Source organism: Chiloscyllium punctatum, chromosome 41 (assembly GCF_047496795.1).
Source record: "Chiloscyllium punctatum isolate Juve2018m chromosome 41, sChiPun1.3, whole genome shotgun sequence".
In the NCBI taxonomy this organism is placed as follows: domain Eukaryota; kingdom Metazoa; phylum Chordata; class Chondrichthyes; order Orectolobiformes; family Hemiscylliidae; genus Chiloscyllium; species Chiloscyllium punctatum.
In genome coordinates, this window is record NC_092779.1 from 17750391 (window position 1) to 17769854 (window position 19464).

General features: G+C 38.2%; 1 protein-coding gene across 3 annotated transcripts in view; it reads left to right on the forward strand.

Moving 5' to 3' along the window:
• The window catches only part of LOC140464885 (dnaJ homolog subfamily C member 13), a 136259-nt gene that overhangs the window by 53504 nt on the left and 63291 nt on the right, over positions 1–19464 (forward strand). For 2 of the 3 annotated variants that reach the window (XM_072560459.1, XM_072560457.1), the window contains exons 17-25: positions 2628–2749; positions 2837–2912; positions 4721–4816; positions 5715–5858; positions 7290–7307; positions 10746–10828; positions 11588–11741; positions 17293–17396; positions 17483–17642. In XM_072560459.1, coding sequence (XP_072416560.1) covers positions 2628–2749; positions 2837–2912; positions 4721–4816; positions 5715–5858; positions 7290–7307; positions 10746–10828; positions 11588–11741; positions 17293–17396; positions 17483–17642 — 957 coding nt within the window. The remainder of the gene's footprint in view (positions 1–2627; positions 2750–2836; positions 2913–4720; positions 4817–5714; positions 5859–7289; positions 7308–10745; positions 10829–11587; positions 11742–17292; positions 17397–17482; positions 17643–19464) is intronic. The other variant, XM_072560458.1, reaches the window with a different exon arrangement.

Here is a 19464-nt window from a genome sequence, read left to right on the forward strand (position 1 = left end):
TTCAAGACAGTCTCAGCCTGAACACAAATGTTTGCAATCTCGGTCCTATATGAGCCTCACCAGGCCTGTCTGCCTGCCTGCCTACTTCCACCTGTCATATTGCCTGACTCTGCTCTTGACCCACCAACTGCTGAAATCCTCATTTGTGCTCTTGTTAACTCTAGACTTTCTATTCCAGTGGTCTCCTGTCTGATCTTCTACCCTTTGTAAACATAAGCTTGTCCAATGTTTTGTCACCTCACCCTAGTTCTGAATCCTGTTGATCCTTCATTATCTTTGTTGGCTTAGGAATAGGTGTAGGCCATCTGGCCCATTGAACCTGCACTACCATTCAAGATGACCATGGCTAACTTTTATCTCCGTGTCATATTTCTGTTCTCTCTCCCCATACCCCTTGACTTCTTTTTAGCCTCTAGAAGTCTATGCATTTATTTTCTAAACTCATTCAGTGACATGGCCTCCACCACTTTCTATGGTAGACAACAAGTTCATCACCCTCTGAGTGAAGAAATTGCTCAGTGTCTCAGACTGAAATGGTCTACCCCTTATTCTGGACCCTTGGCTAATTGAAATACCATTCATGCCAGCCTGCTCAGTCCTGTCAGAACTTTACATGTTCCAATGAGATCATCTGTCTTCTGAACTCCAGTGGATACAGCTCTGTTTGACCCAATCTCTCTTATGACAAAACTGCCATCCCGGAGCCAGTCTAGCAAACCTATACAAAATTGTAAGAATGAGAGAATTTGGACTCCTGATGATGTGGGCCATTTTGCTGCAAGGCAAATGATCTTTTTTGCTACACTCTATGGCAAGTGCAACGTCTGTTGGGTAAGGAGACCAAAGCTGCACATAATGCTTCAGGTGTGATCTCTCCAAGGCCCTATGAAGCTGCAGTACAACTTCCTTATTCTGTACTTGAACCCTTTTTCTGTGAAGGCCAACATACGATTCGCCTTCATTACTACTTGCTGTGCTTTCTTTTTTTGCTTTCAGTGACTGATGCACAGACACCCCTTAAAGTAAATGATAAATTGGGAAATGATGAAATAATACTCTGTCCTGTTTTTCTTAAGTGGACAAATGTCTATCTGGTTCGGCAATATCTCATCTATAAAATTCCAGTCTTCCTATTCAAATTGCAGCATGGCCTCCTGAGCCTGTTTTACTTGAGAGCCTTCTCAGGTTATTGTGCTTGTTCAGTTTGAAACATTATTGAGAGGTACACTTGCCGATGTCTGTCTAGCTCATTCCCCACGCACATTTCCATCTTTGAGATGTTTTCTGAAGATTACTGGAGATGCAATCTTAAGCTTTCACTTACCTGCCTTAATATTTCAAAGTGACTCGTAAAGTTTGTCTATGGTTACTGTGAAGCACCTAGAGAGGTATTCGTACATTCATGACTTGTGGATACATGTGCATACCTGTTAAATTTTGCTCTGATAGTTTTGCATTCTGTTTAGTATGCATGCAGAATAGCTATTAATTTTCAATTTGTTCCAGTTCTCAAATAACCAAGTTGTAGAATTTTGTTTGCCATGGGAAAATTCTTAAATTTAACTTGCAACTACCCATTTAAACCCAAACACAGGAATTCTTTACTGCAGAGCGCTTTTGAGGCTGAGTTAAGTATGTTTAAGGCTGTGTCAGATTTTTTAATCAGTAAAGGAATGAGATATTAAGCAGCAAAGTGGAATTGAGGATTATTGGATTAACCACAATCTCATTGAATGGCAGAACAGCCTTGATGGGCTGACTTAATTCTGTTCCTATGTCTTTAGGCCTTACCGATACCACCTTGTTTGATAATAAATTACCAGAATTTTGTCTAATAGGTAAATTGTTTTCTTTGCTGTAGGATATCACTTGTGATTGAACCAGGTTGTCCAAAAACCTGGCAGCAACAATTCACCAGTATGTGGACAGCGTCCCATCTGGGCCCTGCCCTGAAAATCTCAGTTGCTGTATGTTTTATTCAAGAACAGTAATTATGGCGCTTCATGTCCTATGCTGTCTCTGTATTGTGCATTATGCTTCAGACAATTAAGTGCAGGGAAAATCTGACAGTTATTTCTTTATGAACAATTTGTGTATGGAATGAGCTGCCAGAGGATGTGGTGGAGGCTGGTACAATTGCAACACTTTAAGAGGCATTTGGATGGGTATATGAATAGGAAGGGTTTGAAAGGATATGGGCCCGGTGATGGCAGGTGGGACTAGATTGGGTTGAGATGTCTGGTCGACATGGAAGGGTTGGACCGTAGGGTCTGTTTCCATGCTGTACATCTGACTCTATAATTAAATTTTTATTTTTTTAAACTGGTGATGTAGTATCAAAATGTTAAGATGTGGATATATTAATTGAGCTATGTGTTGGCTGAAAATTCAAACCCGCTCCAGTGAACTCTTCTCTAGTCCAATTAGCTTTGTGTGGGAGGGTATGAAGTCCAGTGGATATGATGATTGTGGCAGTACGGTTCATTTATTCTTCACTGGTTGATATTGAAGATGAAGAGTCAGGCATAATGGGGTAAAAGGAAATTTCCAATTTTTAAAAATGGTTGCATTTCACTTTACTGAAAACTCATTTACAAACAAGCCAAATTTATTTTCTTCCCAACAAGGAAGGTGACAAAGAAATTGCTACAAAGATGCAGGAGCTTGCCTTAAGTGAGGGTGCCCTACCCCGCCACTTACATACATCAATGTTTACAGTTAGTACAGATCAGAGGATGCTAACTAATAGGTATGTATAATATTTTACCAGTGTTTTGTTTGCTACGCATATAGTTTGTTCATTAAAGAAAATGAAAAATTAACTCTGCTCTTTCAGGCAGTTAAGTAGACATTTGGTGGGTCTTTGGACAGCAGAAAATCCAACAGCACTGAATTTACTGAAACGCATTTTGGTAAGTAATTTTAAATGATCTGCACTTTCCAAACTTTGAATTAAGAAGGAATGAGTCACATCTTTACATCTTTCAGATTAATATTGGCTGTAATCCTGGTGTCTTCATGAATTTGGTTTGGTCTCCACTGTTGGATGCTTTAGTGTTGTTTTTGTTTGTTTGAGCCATGTCAAGAGCTCTATTTATGTAATCGATGCAGCAGGGTTCCACAGCTGTGCTTTTAAAATCTTTTGTAATTGGTTCAAGATCATCATATGACTCCTGTGGCAGACTGTTGTAGCAACCTCAGCACCAGTAGATTGCTGATGCAGTTAGATGCAAAGGATATTGCCACACACCAGGCTGTTCATTATCTGCCATATTGATTGGGATCCATGGCCGTCCAATTTTCATAAAGAAAACTGGAGAGATTTTCCTGGATTGAAGAACACAGTGATTAAGGGTAGCAGAGAATTCTCTACATAGACCTTTCCTCAGATAGTCCATTAAAGTGGAGTAAAAGTAGGAATGTTCCCTATGATGATGTACTTTTCAGGCTTTTGGTTAGAAAAATAAAAGCAAACTATTGGAATACATCCCCATAGGAGAGCTACATGGAGGGCTGTAATCAGAAAAAGGAAGTTAAGGAACTAGATTGGACAGAAGCCAAGCAAGAGTCATCTCATTTGCTGATATTCTTTTTTTCTTTTTAAGATGTTGCCCCCCCCCCCAAATCACCTCTGGACGGGGCATACCTTAGTAATGAAGAACATTGTGTGTGTCTCCATTTGTCCAGAATGGAATTGTACTGAGGGCCAGAAGTTGAGGGTAGTTATTCTGATACCCTCACTTGTCCTAAATCTGGATCAAGCACAGTGTACTGGTTCAAAGTTTGCCATTCCTCAGTAAGAAATGGAGGAGTCAACAAATGTTTTCCACTGAAAGGTCAGTGGTCAGTAAATGTGGTCCTTTGCAGTTTAAAGGCTTCAGTTAGGGTTAGATTCTCCAGTTTCGTAAACACCTGGAAATGTTTCCTTTTATTTTTGAGAATAGGGGCAGTTGAAGGTGTATTTTATCTCCATATTTTCAAAAGTATCATTGTTGAACTGAATCATATCCTAGACTGAATCATATCATACCTGCTGGGTAGTGATGAAGAGAAGGAAACAGTCATGCCCATTCCCCATTCCCCGCCCCCCCCCCCCCCCCCCCCCCCATCTCTGACTGTCCTGATTGAACTTGGTTAACTCAATGCTGCTAAACAAATCCATGCACTCTACAGCTAATGTCCACATTGGACCATCTTGCTGACTCAATGTTCTTTGTTCTGTGTATTTAATTGGAAGGATGGATTGATTCTCAATGAACTAATTTGCATCTGATCTAAAATATTACATCCTCAAGCAGGTAGAGAATTAAACATTAACGTGCTTCTTCTCATTAGTTTAGACTAATCACAAACAGAAGGGTTTTCGAAAACGTTTCAGTATTGTATTGCTAGGATTTTCTGGCTTTTTTTGAACAGAATTAGGTGAGTTTGGGGTTTGGTGGTGTTGTGATATTTTGACTTTACAACATGCTTATTTTTATCCTGTATTTGCATTTCATATTCCCAGGTTTTAACAAACTTATTAGGAATTTGAGTATTGCTGTAAAGAGGCCAGTTGGTATGGAATTAGCATTTATAGAATATCTTTTTTGGCATTTTTCTATTTCTGTTCTGAGTGAAAGTCTAAATGCTTCAAAGCATGTCTCCTTTTTCATTTAATCACAATTTTAACAACTGGGCAATATTTAATGTAAGACTGAGAATTTTGCCTTGTTTTCAGCCAACAGGCTTACTAGCATACCTTGACAGCGCAGAGCTAGTACCAGAAAAAGAAATTGACAGGATGCATATCCGGGATAATGTAAAAATTGCAACAGTAAGTACAGAAAATAGATGGCTTGCTTTCAACATGTCACTCAAACTTCTGGAGAAAATTACTCTGAAAAGTAAGGAGAGGGGAGATGAGAAAGGAGTTGAATTACCTTATTTGGCTGGAAAATAGCAGTGATTGAATAATCAATCCTGATACAGATACCCGGATCAATAATGGAGGGAATATAAATCGCCATGTCTGATTTGAATTCTAGATTTTAACAAAAGTCAAATTGTTATTACATTTGTTGGATTTGGGTTCAAACTCAAATGGATTGCCAATTACCTTTTTAAGGAATGCAACCTGCTATCCTTGTTCATCCAACCCAACAGGAATATTAACTGGCACTTTGTTCACTCCTTGCTAAAGTGACCTAGCAAGTTACTTAGTTATATTGAACTAACAACAGTTCTTCAAGATGACTGGCCCTGTCCAGAAATGCCAGCCATTGTTTCATAGTTGAGTTCAAAATTAAACTAGGGAAACTCTCCAAATTTTTTAAAGTTATTTTTATTGAAGAAAAAGGAATTTTTCAAAACTTTTTTACAAACTTACAAAAAACACGATTTTAAAAAATATTTGCCTTTATCCCTCCAACTATGGAGGCAAGTGACCAACATCCAGATGCTCTGGCTCTTTCTCCTCTGCATCATTAAGGGCCAATTCCAGACCTGCTGCACCATTCAAGACTTTTTTTTTCTTGAGGCGCACTTGGTTTTTAACCCTGTATAGCAACTGTATCCTTTTGTTTGTAGGTCTTATCCCTGCTATCTGTTATGTCACTTATCTGCTTGTAATTAAAAATTTGAAAAATGCAGATTTCTTAGAATTTCTTGCAAGTATTTTCTGTTTCATGTCATGTGTTGTGCATTTCTCAGTTGTGGTACTTGAATTTCAACAGGATCAGTATGGTAAATTTGGTAAGGTCCCAGAATGGCAACGAAAGGCTGGAAGAGCTGCTAAAGAAGTAGAGAAATTTGCCAAAGAAAAAGTTGATTTACTTTTGTTGCACTGGAGAGACAGAATGGGCATTGCTCAAAAGGAGGTAAATTTTTGATTATATTTTTTCTGTGGAAAGTAAATTAGCTAAGTGCATTCGATCAATTCAATTTATTAATGTCAGAAGGGCTATAACAGAATACTCCTATTTGCTATTTAGTAATGCTCAGTAATGCATTCTATAAGTTTTTTAAAAAGCACTTATCCACAACTGTGTGCCATTAAATATTTGGGAGAAGAAATTATGTGGAATACAAGGATTAGAATCTTAGAATATGGTTAGTGCTGCACCTGACGCCTTATACTTCATTTGTTGAGATTTTGTCAAATCTGTGTGCACTCTATTCTGTCAGCAGTTCTCTTTGCCAACACCTTGCTCTTTTTTTCCTGCTCCCTCTTCTTCCATACCACCACTCTATTCCCCCTTCCTCTCCTTCCTTCCTATCCCTCTTGTTCTGTGTGCACTCTCCTAGCTTCAATAACCCGAGCATCATCCTAGCCCAATTTTGTGACCTCTGATCTATTACAGCTTTTCCCACTGATCTCGTGTGTGGTACTACCTTGTAAATGTGTCACTAATCATGAGGCATGGAAAGAATGGTTTCTCCTGCATTAAGTCCAAAACTAAAGGGCACTTGAAAAAAAACTCATTGCCTTTTTAGGACCAAGATTAGAATTGTACTGTGTGCGTGAATTTCCTGCCTTCAGAAGGTTATGATGGCGGGGTTATTGTATACTTTTTAACGTGAAGTTCAGGTCTTCAGGCAAGAGAATCTAAGGCTATGAGGAGCAGCTGGGAACGTGGAATTTAAATATACTGGATGCAGATTTAATTGCAACTTTCTATAGGGAACTGGGTGTATACAGACGAACCTCAATTATCGAAAGGACACAGGCTTAGTTCATTGAATCTCTGATAACCTAGTTTAGCCAAGCATCAGGACCTTGCAATCTTGCCAGATGATAGAGGACCCTCCTGTATATTTTTAAAAAGGAAGGATTGTCAATGGGGAAAGTACAACGGGCGGGATACTATTTGGATTGCTGTTCCAAAGAACTGGCACTGACATGAAGGATTAAATGGTCACTTTCTGCACAGTAAGAATCAAGTTAAATTCCAGTTCAAGTATCATTACGGAAGCCTGATATCATTATCGACTTCATGTGAACAGATTGCAAGATGAAAAATGGCACAGCTTAAATAGACATTTGTCTTTAGTGTAAAACAATGATGCAATTCATTGAAAAGTCATTTTTAAGTGTATTTCAGTATTGAGGTTTGAAGGTTTTATATAAACTTTGACTGTACAAACCTGCTATGTTATGGAGGGGGAGGGGGAATGAATTTCTTCACCCCAGAGAATGAGCAACTGTATTAATAGTGTTGACCACTGCTTTCTAGAAAATTTGGTTTCACTTTGCTTTAAAATTTTCCTTTGTTTTTTTTCCCATGCCATTGTTGCTATTAATTCAAAAGCAGGACAGGAATAATCTGGTAAGTAAGAGTTGCTTTTAGTTGGTGTATAGTTATGCATGTTGGCTTAATGTACCTGTGATGGGTGTAGTTGATTTTCTGTACACTGAGCTGAGTTTTGCTAAAGATTAAACTATTACCTGTTGGTAATGATTTTGTAAAGAAGCTATCCCTATCATAGTTACTTGTTTTATTATTTTGTGGGGAGTAAATGAGGATAGGAAAATGCTGATCTTGCTTCCTCTCCTAAATTAGACCCTTTCACTAAAATGTTTCCCTCATGTAGGGCTGGCTCGCAAGAAATTCCAGTGAGCCTTGTGCATTATAACCTTTTTGTATCCTGATACTGGAAAGATTCTGGGCATATGTTTTGCGTATTTGGTGGACCAAAAGAAACGTGGTGTACTCTCAACCAAACGCAAGGTCCAGCTAGCAATAGTTTCATCTGTTACGGGAAATTGATGAAGGGAATCTGAAAAATTTGATTTTTTAGATTCTGCTAATGTATAGCAAGCCACCGATGGGGAAATGCTTCATTCTTCCTGAGATCAGTCGTTAGTGTTCAAGTTTGCAGATGCTAATTTTTTGCTACGTAGCTTTTTGGGTTGATTTCCATAGTCACTTCTTAATTGATATTTGGAGCTTCACATGGTCTGTTTGTCCTAATATCTAGAATCCTTTTCAAGTCCTGGTATAGCCAAACACCACCTCACTGTTTAGCTTGTTCAGTAACCAAGATAATTTTAGCTTTTTAGTGCCTCATTTTTCCAAGTGGATGTGATACAGCTGATGCCATATTAACTGTATTTGAACAATTTATTTTACTTTGACCTAATTTACAGGTGGTTGCATGGTCAAACGTCATCTAACCTTTTTCAGTTTGGAGCACAAATGACAATATTGGCCAACATGTTTGACAATGGTCTATTATGGCACACTTATCTATTCAGCTCTACCAGTAATAGCATAGCATTTAAGCACCCATACTTCTGTGTTATGAAATTTGTTTTGCACACTTCAGCATTGCTGCAAATGTTCTGCATTTTCAGTACCTGGTGTGTGGCTGTTGCATTCAGCATATCATAGAGATCATAGAATCCCTACAACGTGGAACTGGGCTCTTCGGCCCAACAAGTTCACACTGACCCTCTGAAGCGTACTCCACCCAAACCCATACCAATGTGTAAGGCACTGTTAACAGTACTTGAGTTACCAGATGTTAAATGGCTGAAAGTGATCTTCATAAAATGCCCAAGTGTTTCCTAGATGTTTTGGACTATAGTAGTCAGTTTTTAGTAATTATAAAGCTTTTAACTTCTGCACTATAACCAAAGAATCTAAATTTAGAGCCACCTAATTTGTCTCGAAATGAGCTCATCGGGTAAACTCTTAGTAGTGAATGAATCATCCTAGTAGTTTTCAGTACACAGGACTCTTTTTTTTTTCTAAACTGGCAGAAATTTGTGTTACTCTGAATGTAATTGACGCTTAAATATTTCACATCAATTGCATGAATTGATCCTTTAGTGCCAAATAATCCAGAGTAACAATGGAAACTCTGCCTCATTAGTTGTAGACGTTTGTCAAGCAGTTTTGTTCTGACAGTATAAGGAAAAGAGCACTAAGTTCTAAAGTCACCTTAACATAAGATCCCTAGTGTTTGCTCCCTCTCCAAAAAAAAATTGAAATGTGGTTGTAACTGGAGTTTGAATCAAGAAGTATGATGAATTGACATGGTTAGGGTTGTTATTCGTTTGAACTTCAAATCCCCTCTCTTTCATTCTGTAACTATTTGGATAATGTCTTGGTGTGTAGACAAACCAGTCAGCTCTTTTAACTTGTTTGGTCATACAGCCAATTTATGACTAATCTGAATCTTATGTCCACACACCAACTTTGATATTCTAATCCTTACCACCCATTACTGAGCAATTTCAATCCCTGCTTTAAAGTTCCCCAAAAACATTATTGAGACTGAGTTCCAGATTTCACTGTTTTATGTGAAGAAATGCTCCTCTAGAATTCCCAAGTGGCCTGGCCTAATGTAAAGGTTATGACTTCTTTTGTCGACTTAACCTACCTGAGAAAATAAATGGGGACAAACTATCAATTACTTCCATCGTAAAACCACTGATTCTTAATGGTATAATGACTGAGGTTAATATAAGATTACTGTACGCAGCCTATTCTCTTCCAATTTGCTCTTTTAGCCCAGGTATCATTCAAAAGAATCTGTATCCCCTAATTTAGTATCATGTTCTTGCGGTGCAGTGCTCCAGGTGACGTCTAAACCGAGCTTTGTATAGATCTGACATAGCTTTCTTTGTGTGTTGAGAGTCCCTTTAGAATAAGAGAGATTTTGGCCTATGAAGCATCTCTTCTGTTCTTGATTTCCCTGAATTGTCTGCCGTCCCACAGTTCCGACTTCCTCACCATTTTAAAATGCTGTCTTAAAGCAAGAGTGGATGACTCCACACATCCCCACATTAGCCTTCAGCTCTGTTTTACCTACTCTCCATCTCTCTTCCCAGTCAATGTTCTATTGGTTTGTACTGTTACTGTGTCGCTGCATTATGTATAGTCACCAGTCTTGCAGATTCAACTTTCTTCATTTATCATAGAGAAAAATAGATGTTGAAGTCCCAGCCCAGACACCAGCATCACTACTGCCTAAATACTGCCAGTTTGTGAATACCATCGTCCATACTATCTCCTATTTCTCAACAAATCCCCTCTCCCTTTCTTGAGGCATGCCTTTATTCCATGCATTTATTTTTGTCTTTAATATTTTAAGCACAACTTTATTGAATGTCTTCTGGAAGTCCCGGTACATAACATCCACACATACTTTCTTGTCTTTTACCTCAAAATTAACCAGACCTAATTGATAGTTTACAAATCCATCTTCCCTTTGTAAGATAAGCTGCATTTGCCCAAATACTCAGCCACACCGTTTGTATTTTTTATTTTTGTTTGAAACTTATTGAAATTACTTGGTAATGGGTTTGAATTGCCCATTATTGATTTGAGGAAAATTTATAGTTTTGAACAGGTCTTTTCTCTCTTTTGGATGGTAATAGCGTAACCATGAGTCTTGAATCTAACTAAAGAGTAAAAAGGATAGTATGTCAAATAACTTCAGTTTTTCAAAATCTTTGACTAAATGCACATAGACATTGCAAAAACGAAAGCCTTTAATTAAATAATCCTTTTAATTAAAATCTTTATTTTGAAATTCCATATCGAGAATTTCATTGTTTAGTTTTTTCAAGGTTTTGATAGGTTACTGAGAAACCCGTTCAAAATATAACTTCAAATGTATAAGCATGAAGCACCCAAATTGGAGAATTAGAACGTATTGTGTAATCTGCCTTCACAAGTTAGTTGTAAACTTGTTTGCACATGTTGATATTGTTTGAACTAATGATTTTAAAGCAGATTTCCTTTTCTAATTTATAGAATGCCAACCAAAAACCAGTTGTTTTAAGAAAAAGGCGACAAAGGATTAAAATAGAAGCAAACTGGGATCTCTTCTACTACAAGTAAAACACTTTTTTTTAAAAATAAATTTTGAATTGTAACTTTCACTTGCCTCCAATATATTAGGAATGAGTAGTAGTTGAAATGTCTGTTTTGCTTTTCCACTCCCCTTGGGAAGCTGTGGCTAATACTGTAGTGTGCTCCTCTGGATGCCTTTTCGTGAACTAGTTAGTTACATGTGAACTTAATTTTTAAAAAAAAAACCGAAAGAACTGCAGATGCTGTAAACCAGGAACAAAAATATACACTACTGGGGAAAGCTCAGCAGCTCTGGCAACATTTGTAGAGAGAAATCAGAGTTGATGTTTCAGGTCGAGGTCACTTGATCCAAATGTTAACTCTGAATTCTCTCCAAGTGCTGCCAGACCTGCTGAGCTTTTTGAGGAACTGCTGTTGTTACATATTAACTTGTTTGGCTATGGGCCACGTGACAGTATTTGTCTCATACTGATGTGCTGTCAGTAGAGAAACTATCAACTTTTCTGGAAGAAAAATATTTCTGATCTTTATTTTGCAGCCTGTTTTGTAAGGTGCTTTTATGATCCTTCAGGCGTACTCAAACTTTTGTAATGTGTTGAGTAACTCCTTTGTGTATTACACAACTAGTCAGTAAATGGGCAAGTCTTTCATGTCTAAAATTAGCTTATTTTGATTCCTTAGCTGTAGGAAATGGTACTCTAGTATAGTTAGTACCTATTCTGAATTTCAACATCTAATCCAACAAATTGAAATAAAAGTTTTTTTTCTCTTTTTTTTCACAGGTTTCAGGTGGATCATGCCAAATCTAACTTAATTTGGAATTACAAAACGAGAGAAGAATTGAGAGATGCTTTTGAAGCAGAAATAAGGGCTTTTAACATTGACAAAGAATTGGGAATTGCTAGTGTTATTTCTTGGAATCACCAGGAATTTGAAGTAAGAGAAATTTGATTTTTGAGGTGAAGTTATTAAATGCAAATGTTCACTTTATTCTTTCTATCAATCTTGGTCTTACCCAATATTTAGTGAGCCTTAAACATGGGGAGGTGGAGGAGTAGTGATAATATCATTGGGCAAATCATCCAGCAACCCAGGTTAATGTTCTAAGGGTTTATACCCCATCATAGCAGATTTGAATTCAATAATAGTCTGGAACATAAAGGTGGCCTAATTGTGACCATGTAATCGCTTTTCATCATTGTAAAAATCCATCTGGTTTACTTTTTTCATCTTCATCTTCAAGGAAGAAATTTTTTTCTGTCCTGATTTTAGTCTTGCCCATGTGATTTCAAACTATCTTCATGTTAAGAATGGGCAATAAATGCTGGCACAGCCAGCAACGCCACATTCCACAGATGGCAGGTCACTCCTCACGAGCCTTATTGAGTTCTTTGAGGATATGATGAGACAAGTTGACGAAGGTCTAGTAGTGGGTGTGGTGGATATGAATTTCAGTAAGGCATTTGATAAGGTTTCCCACAGTAGGCCCATTCAGAAAGTTAGGTATGGGATAGAAGGAAATTTTGGCTGTTTGGATACAGAATTGGCTGGCTGAAAGAAGACCGTGAGTAGTAGTGGATGGAAAGTATTCTGCCTGGAGGTTGGTGACCAGTGGAGTCCTGGAGGGATCTGTTTTTGAGCCTCTGCTCTTTGTAGTTTTTATAAATGACTTGGATGAAGAAGTGGAAGGGTGGGTTAGTAAGTTTGTTGATGACACCCAAGGTCGGTGGTATCGTAGATAGTGTCAAGGGCTGTTGCGGGGTACAACAAGAAATTTGACAGGATGCAGAGCTGGGCTGAGAAGTGGCAGATGGAGTTCAACCTGGAAAAGTGTGAAGTAATTAATTTTGGAAGATCGAATTTGAATGCAGAATAATAGGTTAAAGACAGGATTTTTGATAGTGTGGAGGAACAGTGGGAGCTTGGAGTCCACATAAATAGATCCCTCAAAGTTGCCACCCAAGTTGATAGGGTTGTTGAGATGGCATATAGTGTTTTGGCTTTCATTAACAAGTAATTGAGTTTGAGTTGTGAGGTTTTGCTGAAGCCGCACTTAAGGTGACCAGAACTGGACACCATATTCTATTAAAGGAAGGATGTAGATGCTTTAGAGAGGGTGCAGAAGAGGTTTAGGAGGATGCTGCCTGGATTGGAGGGCTACTCTCATGAAGAGAAGTTGGGTGAGCTAGGGCTTTTCACACGGGATAGAGGTGAACAAGGTAATGAGAGTCATAGAGTAGGTATCTAGAGACCTTTCCACAGGGCAGAAGTGGCTGTCATGAGGGGTCATAATTTTAAGGTGATTGGAGGAAGGTACAAAGGAGATGTCAGAGGTAGTTCTTTATGCAGAGAGTAATGTGGGCGTGGAATGTACTGTCAGTGGTGGTAGTAAAACCAGAGACATTAGGGACCTTTAGGCAACTGCTGGGCAAGCACATGGGCAGCAGTAAGTTGAAGGGTGTGTAGGTTAGGTTGATCTTGGGTTAAGATAAATGCTCAGCACAACATTGTGGGCTGAAGAACCTGTATTTTGCTGTACTGTTCTATGTTCTAAATACATTTTTTTATAAAAAGCAAATTGTGCTGGACAAATTATGACTACTGTTGGCAACGTGCAACTCAGTCTAAATTTTACTTTTGTTATCTGACCATCTATACATTGCATCAGGAAAACAAATTCAGTGGATCTGGCCAGGTGTATTTCTGGATCTTCGTGTCATGTGAATTCAACTGAGTTGTGGCCTCTGAAAACCATTTGAATTGTGACCATAATATGGGACTTTGCTTCATGTCCAGGAAAGAAACTGAACTTTTGCAATGGTGTTCTCATATCTTGTGCATTGGCTTTCCAGTGGTAGCTATTGACATTCAAATTCCCAATGTGTGACAACAAAGGTACGTCTTACAAGGATGTCAATGATTAGCCAGCTGTGTCTGAGAAATCTTTTCTTTCAAGGTGACCATATACAAAAAACTGCCGTATAAAAGTTTGTTTCTACTTAGTGAGTTTTGAGAAGGTTTGTAGCTCAGGTTGAGGTTTTGGATGTAGGTTTGCTCGCTGAGCTGAACAGTTCACTTCCAGACGTTTCATTACCTTACTAGGTAACCTCTTCAGTGAACCTCATGCGATGCAATGCTGAAAATTCCTGCTTTCTATTTATGTTTGGGTTTCTTTGGGTTGGTGATGTTATTTCCTGTGATTAAGTCACTTCCAGTTCCTTTTTCTCAGAGGGTGATAGATGGGATCCAAGTCAATGTATTTGTTGATAGAGTTCCGGTTGGAATGCCACATTTCTAGGAATTCTCATGCATGTCTTTGTTTGGCTTGTCCTAGGATGGATGTCTTGTCCCAGTCGAAATGGTGTCCTCCTTCATCCATATGTGAGGATACTAGTGAGAGAGGGTCATGTCTTTTTGTGGCTAGTTGGTGTTCGTGTATCCTGGTGGCTAGTTTTCTGCCTGTTTGTCCAGTGTAGTTTGTTATAGTCCTTGCACGGTATTTTGTAAATGACATTAGTTTTGCTCATTGTATAGGGTCTTTCAAGTTTGAGCTGCTGTTTGTGTGTTGGTGGGCTTGTGGGCTACCATGATGCCAAGGGGTCTGAGTAGTCTGGCAGTCATATCAGGGATGCCTTTGTAGGGGAGAGTGGCTAGGGTTTCTGGGCATGTTTTGTCTGCTTTTGTTTCTACTGGTTGAACAGTTAATCAGCATTAGAACAGAGATCTGTCTATTTTAATCAACTGTTTTATACCTCATTGTACCACTTGACAATATAGCACTCCTCGATACTGCATTGATGGGTTGGCTTAAGTTTTATGTGCTTTGGTCCTGGAATACGACTTGAACACTCTCATCACGTAAAAGTGAGCTGATCTTAGTATGGGGCTTTGGCTGTAGGAATGTGTTCTGGTAACAACTGCTTCACATTAGATTTCTAATCAAATATGTGATCGAATTCGATGATTTGAAGGACCATACAAAGCAGTTTAAATTATACCAGTCAACTAATTCATGTCAAATGTGGTGTATCTTGCTTACTCCCTTTAATTGCTTCACTTGGATGTTTGTGTGTAGAGCTTTTGGGGGGAGAAATGATGTGTACTATAAAACTAATTCCTCTCTTTTTATATAAAAATGTCTGAGTGCTAGCCTCTGTCCATGAGTTTAACGATGGTTTCTATTTCCTCCATATAATCATGCAGGTTTTTTCTGACATTTTATAAAAGTATGTTTTTCAAACTGTCAATTTTATCCTGCCAAGTATGTGCACTTTAACTCCCAGGTGTCTGTTACATTCCTTTTAAAATTATACCATTTAACTTTGTTTAATGTTTTTTGAGAGAATTTGTAGCTCAGTTTGATAAGTATGTAAGTTAGCTTGCTGAGCTGGAAGGTTTGTTTTTCAGACGTTTCGTCACCATGACTAGGTAACACCAGAGTGTCTCCGGTAAAGTGCTGGTGGTATGTTCCGCCTCTCTCTATATAGGTCTTGGTTTCTTAAGGTGGGTGATGTCATTTCCAGGGGGTGGGGGGAGGGGCTGGTCAGTCACTGAGCATATTCACAAGAGGCTGTCAACCTACTTTGAGCAAAAGAATATTTAAGTTTATTTTACACAAGAAAACTTTCTAAAAGCTCTACAAGAACTAGATGAAGTTACCCATCTTAAGAAACCAAGACCTATAAATAGAGGCAGGACTAAGAGACAAGACATGGTTTAGTTTCAATTTTGTGTTGTTGGGTTTGTGCAAGAAGTTGTTCTGTTTGTTCTCATATATTTTAATGAAATTTAAACAAAATGGAAAATAAACTCCTCTGTTCCCCAGTAACAGGAGTCTAGTTGCACAGTGAGAAATGCAAAAAGTTGGTCAGTCAATTAATGTGTGTCAGAGTGTGACATATTGCAGAAAACAGGGAACTTGTGAATTCACTTTGAAGTTAAATTCGTAATTATGATCCCAGCTGATGGTACTGAACAAGTCAGATTTGAGTGAAACTTGACTTGACAGACTTGGTTTGCAGTTTGATTACCATCATGGTCAGTCACTGAGCATATTCACAAAAGACTGTCAACCTACTTTGAGCAAAAGAATATTCCAGTTTATTTTACACACAACTTTCTAAAAGCTCTACAAGAACTAGATGAAATGGACTTATTACAAAAATCAGAAATAAGTTTCAATTCTTTTCCCCTCAACTTTCACAACATCTCAAGCCTCAATGAAGGGTCACCCTGTTTCCACTTTAGAGTTCCTTACTCATTCAGCACGGTTGTATTTGTTTGTTTCTGGAAGACATATATGTTTACTTAATGTTTTGTGCAATACTCCTTCCTAAGGCCCTTAAGTATGCAGTTTTATCAACTTTGTCTTATTGCTGCCGCCACCCCCCCAATCACTTCTTCCTTCTACTTTAGTCCTAAATACTTTTTAAAGCCTCATTTAAATATATTTCCAGACTCACCAGAACTACTCGGCCTTTTGTAATTTGTCTTCCCCTCGTTAACCCACAATATTGAAATACAGGTCAAACTTAAATCTATGCATGATACTGCCCAATCTGAAACTCATTATTCCAGATAATAAATCATGAACCTTTCATCATAATAGAAAAACAGCAAACTAAATTTGCTTTGATTATTTTGAGGGGTGAGATCAGCTGAAGGGGACTAGCTGCCGGGGACTGCACTGAAATTTGTGGAAAGGAAACCAGTTGCAACTGTCCCATTGAGTCTAAGCAAGAAAATTCAGTGTGGAAATGGTGGTGTCTTCACTGACATTTGGGTCTTTGTAAAGATTTTGCTGGAATGAAAGGAATAAGTGAATTTTTTTGATATTTATAGTTAAAACTTTGTAATAATATGTCCAAAATGATGTAGTTCATAGTATTTTTTTTTTAAAAAACTTTGTTTAATGCTGTATTCTTTAGGTTAAAACGAAGTCTTATGTCAGTATTCAGTAACTGACCTCCAGCGTGAGGATCTAACAAACCGGTTTCCCTCTGGGAACTGACTTGCTTTGTATTAACACCAGCTGGGATCATAAGTTTTTCACTTTTTGTCTGCTTGAATATATAAAAACTCACAAATGAAGAAAAATCAGCATTTTTAGCTTGATTTTGAACTGTTTATTGGGTAGGTTTCGACTAAAACTGAAGGAAACTTATTACGTTGACCAAGCTAAAAATAAGTGCCCAGAATTTTCCTGTGAAAGGTGTAATGCTGTTGTCCACTTTTTCGGTTTATGCTCACTTCCGTGTTTTTTTTTAGTTGCTTGTTTATACTTTTTGCTAATTTTGGTACTTTGGTTTTGCTCATCTTGTGTTTTGTTGTGCCCAATTTGTTTCTGGTTTTGCTTGTTTTATATTTTCTTTTGCATGCTATCTCCCTTTTTGGAAGAATCATTTTATATGTCTGCGACTGCAGGTGATGCTATTTTCAGTTGGTTTGGGGATTTTCAACTCTGCCCGTTGTTTCCTGTCTTGTTCAGGTTAGATACGAGTGCCTTGCAGATGAAATCAAAATCGGAGATTATTATCTCCGCCTGTTGTTGGAGGAAGGTGAAAATGAAGAGATGATTACAATCAAGAGATCGTAAGCCTGAATTCCTGTAACAAATTTCCTTGTTTAATTATATTTTCCCCTTTTATACCTTGTTTCAATGTGTGCATTTATTACAGGTATGAATTTTTCAATGAGTTGTATCATCGCTTCTTGCTTACCCCTAAAGTGAATATGAAGTGTTTATGTTTACAAGCTTTGACCATTGTTTACGGCAAATGCTATGAGGAGATAGGACCATTCAGTGATACTAAATACATTGTTGGAATGCTGGACAGGGTGAGCACAACAAATCTTTTGAACTTTGTTCTTGTTAGCTTAGCACATTTTTTTAGACAAGCTGCATATGGAGCCTAGTTTTTTGCAAAGGTATCAATTCTCTATTTTTCATTGCAGTAGCATTAAAGACACAGGTTGTTCTAGTCTTGGGATTTCTCTGTCTTAATTTTCTTCCTGTCAGAACTGTACTCTTGAGGATTACATTGGATGTGTTTTATGATATTAGAACTATAAAATAGTTTGAAGTTAACTTGTGTTATACACTTTGCAAAATGATATCAAAGTGTTCTTTTGAACTGGGTTCAGCTGTTTATCAAGGAATTTATTTTAATGTTTCCTCCATGTGTGATGGGATATGCTTATGTGTATGTTTAAAGGCTATCCCTTTGTTTTTGGACCATGCTGGTTTCTTGTAGGTCTGACTTACAAAACACCTTTTTGTTCAGGTTAGGTGCAAGTTCTTTGTAGATGAAATTAAAATTGGAGCTTATTATCTATACCTGTAGCTGGAAGAAGGTGAAAATGAAGAGACCATCAAGAAATTGATAACTTTATTTAAAGCTATATCTCTGCTCCTAAGGTGTCAGTGAAAATCATTGATACACTTGAATCATGAACCAAATACATTTTCGTAACAAAAGTAATTGAGGTTTTTTTTTAAACCAAGTGGCCGTTGTTCCTGCTTTCTTAGATTCCTGTGCAAAATTGTAATCTAACCTAACCGTGTTTTTTTTCACTGGTGACAGTCCATGTTAGTTACCCTGTTGCTAGGAAGCTGTAGAATTTATGCTCTAAGAATTGGAATCTGGGAAATTGACTATTCCACTTAAACCGACAATAGTTTTTGTATAAAGGGGGAGATGGTGGCCTGGTGATATTTTTGCTAGACTTAATCCAGGTATAGGTAATGTTCTGTGGACCTGAGTTCGAATCCTGTCATGGCAGGTGGTGGAAGTTAAATCCAATAAAAATCTGGAATTCAGAGTCTAATGGCCATGAAATCAATGCTGACTGTCAGGATTATCAGGTTCACTAATGCCCTTTTAAGGAAGGAAGTTTTTTCATTCTGACTTGGTCTGGCCTACATGTGACTCCAAACCGAATCACCGTGGCCAAGTCAGGTTAACTCTTAACTGTCTTCTGGGCAATTAGGGATGGGCAATAAATGCTGTCCCAGCCAGAGGCACCCATGTTTTGTGAATGAATTTAAAAAAAACAGAAATAAGCTGTTTTTGGAGGCAGTTAGTTCAGTGCTGCCAACTGCGTGGATTCAACTCCCACTGGCTGAGTTTAACATGAAGGACTCTCCTTCTCAACCTCTCCTCTTGTCTGAGGAGACTCTCAGGTTAAACTACTGCTCTGTCACGGAGAGAGCAGCCCTATTGTCTGGTAAGGCACTAGCAACTTTAACATTTCTACTATTTCTTTTCTAACAGCTTTATTGTGCTGGCTTATTTAGCCCATGCATAGTGAGGCCCTGTTCTGAATCTATCAGCAATGGCTTATAACTTTGTAATTGACTTCATAGACTCTGTTCTTCCTTTGTTTTAAATTCTGAAGTAGGCTAATGTTCAAAAATTTGACCATTGGAGGTAGGTATTGCTGGCTAGGTCAGCATTTGTTGTACATCCTGATTGCACTCCAGGTGCTGGTTAGCAGCTGTTCAAAAAGACTGTGGCTGCGAGTGCGGGAAGGAGGGAGAGAGGTATTCCCAACAGTGCTGTCAACAAGGGAGTTTCATAGTTGTGAGAATTTGATGCCATGCAGCAACCAGGCAGAATTAGTGGGTGGCACAGTGGTTAGCACTGCTGCCTCACAGCGC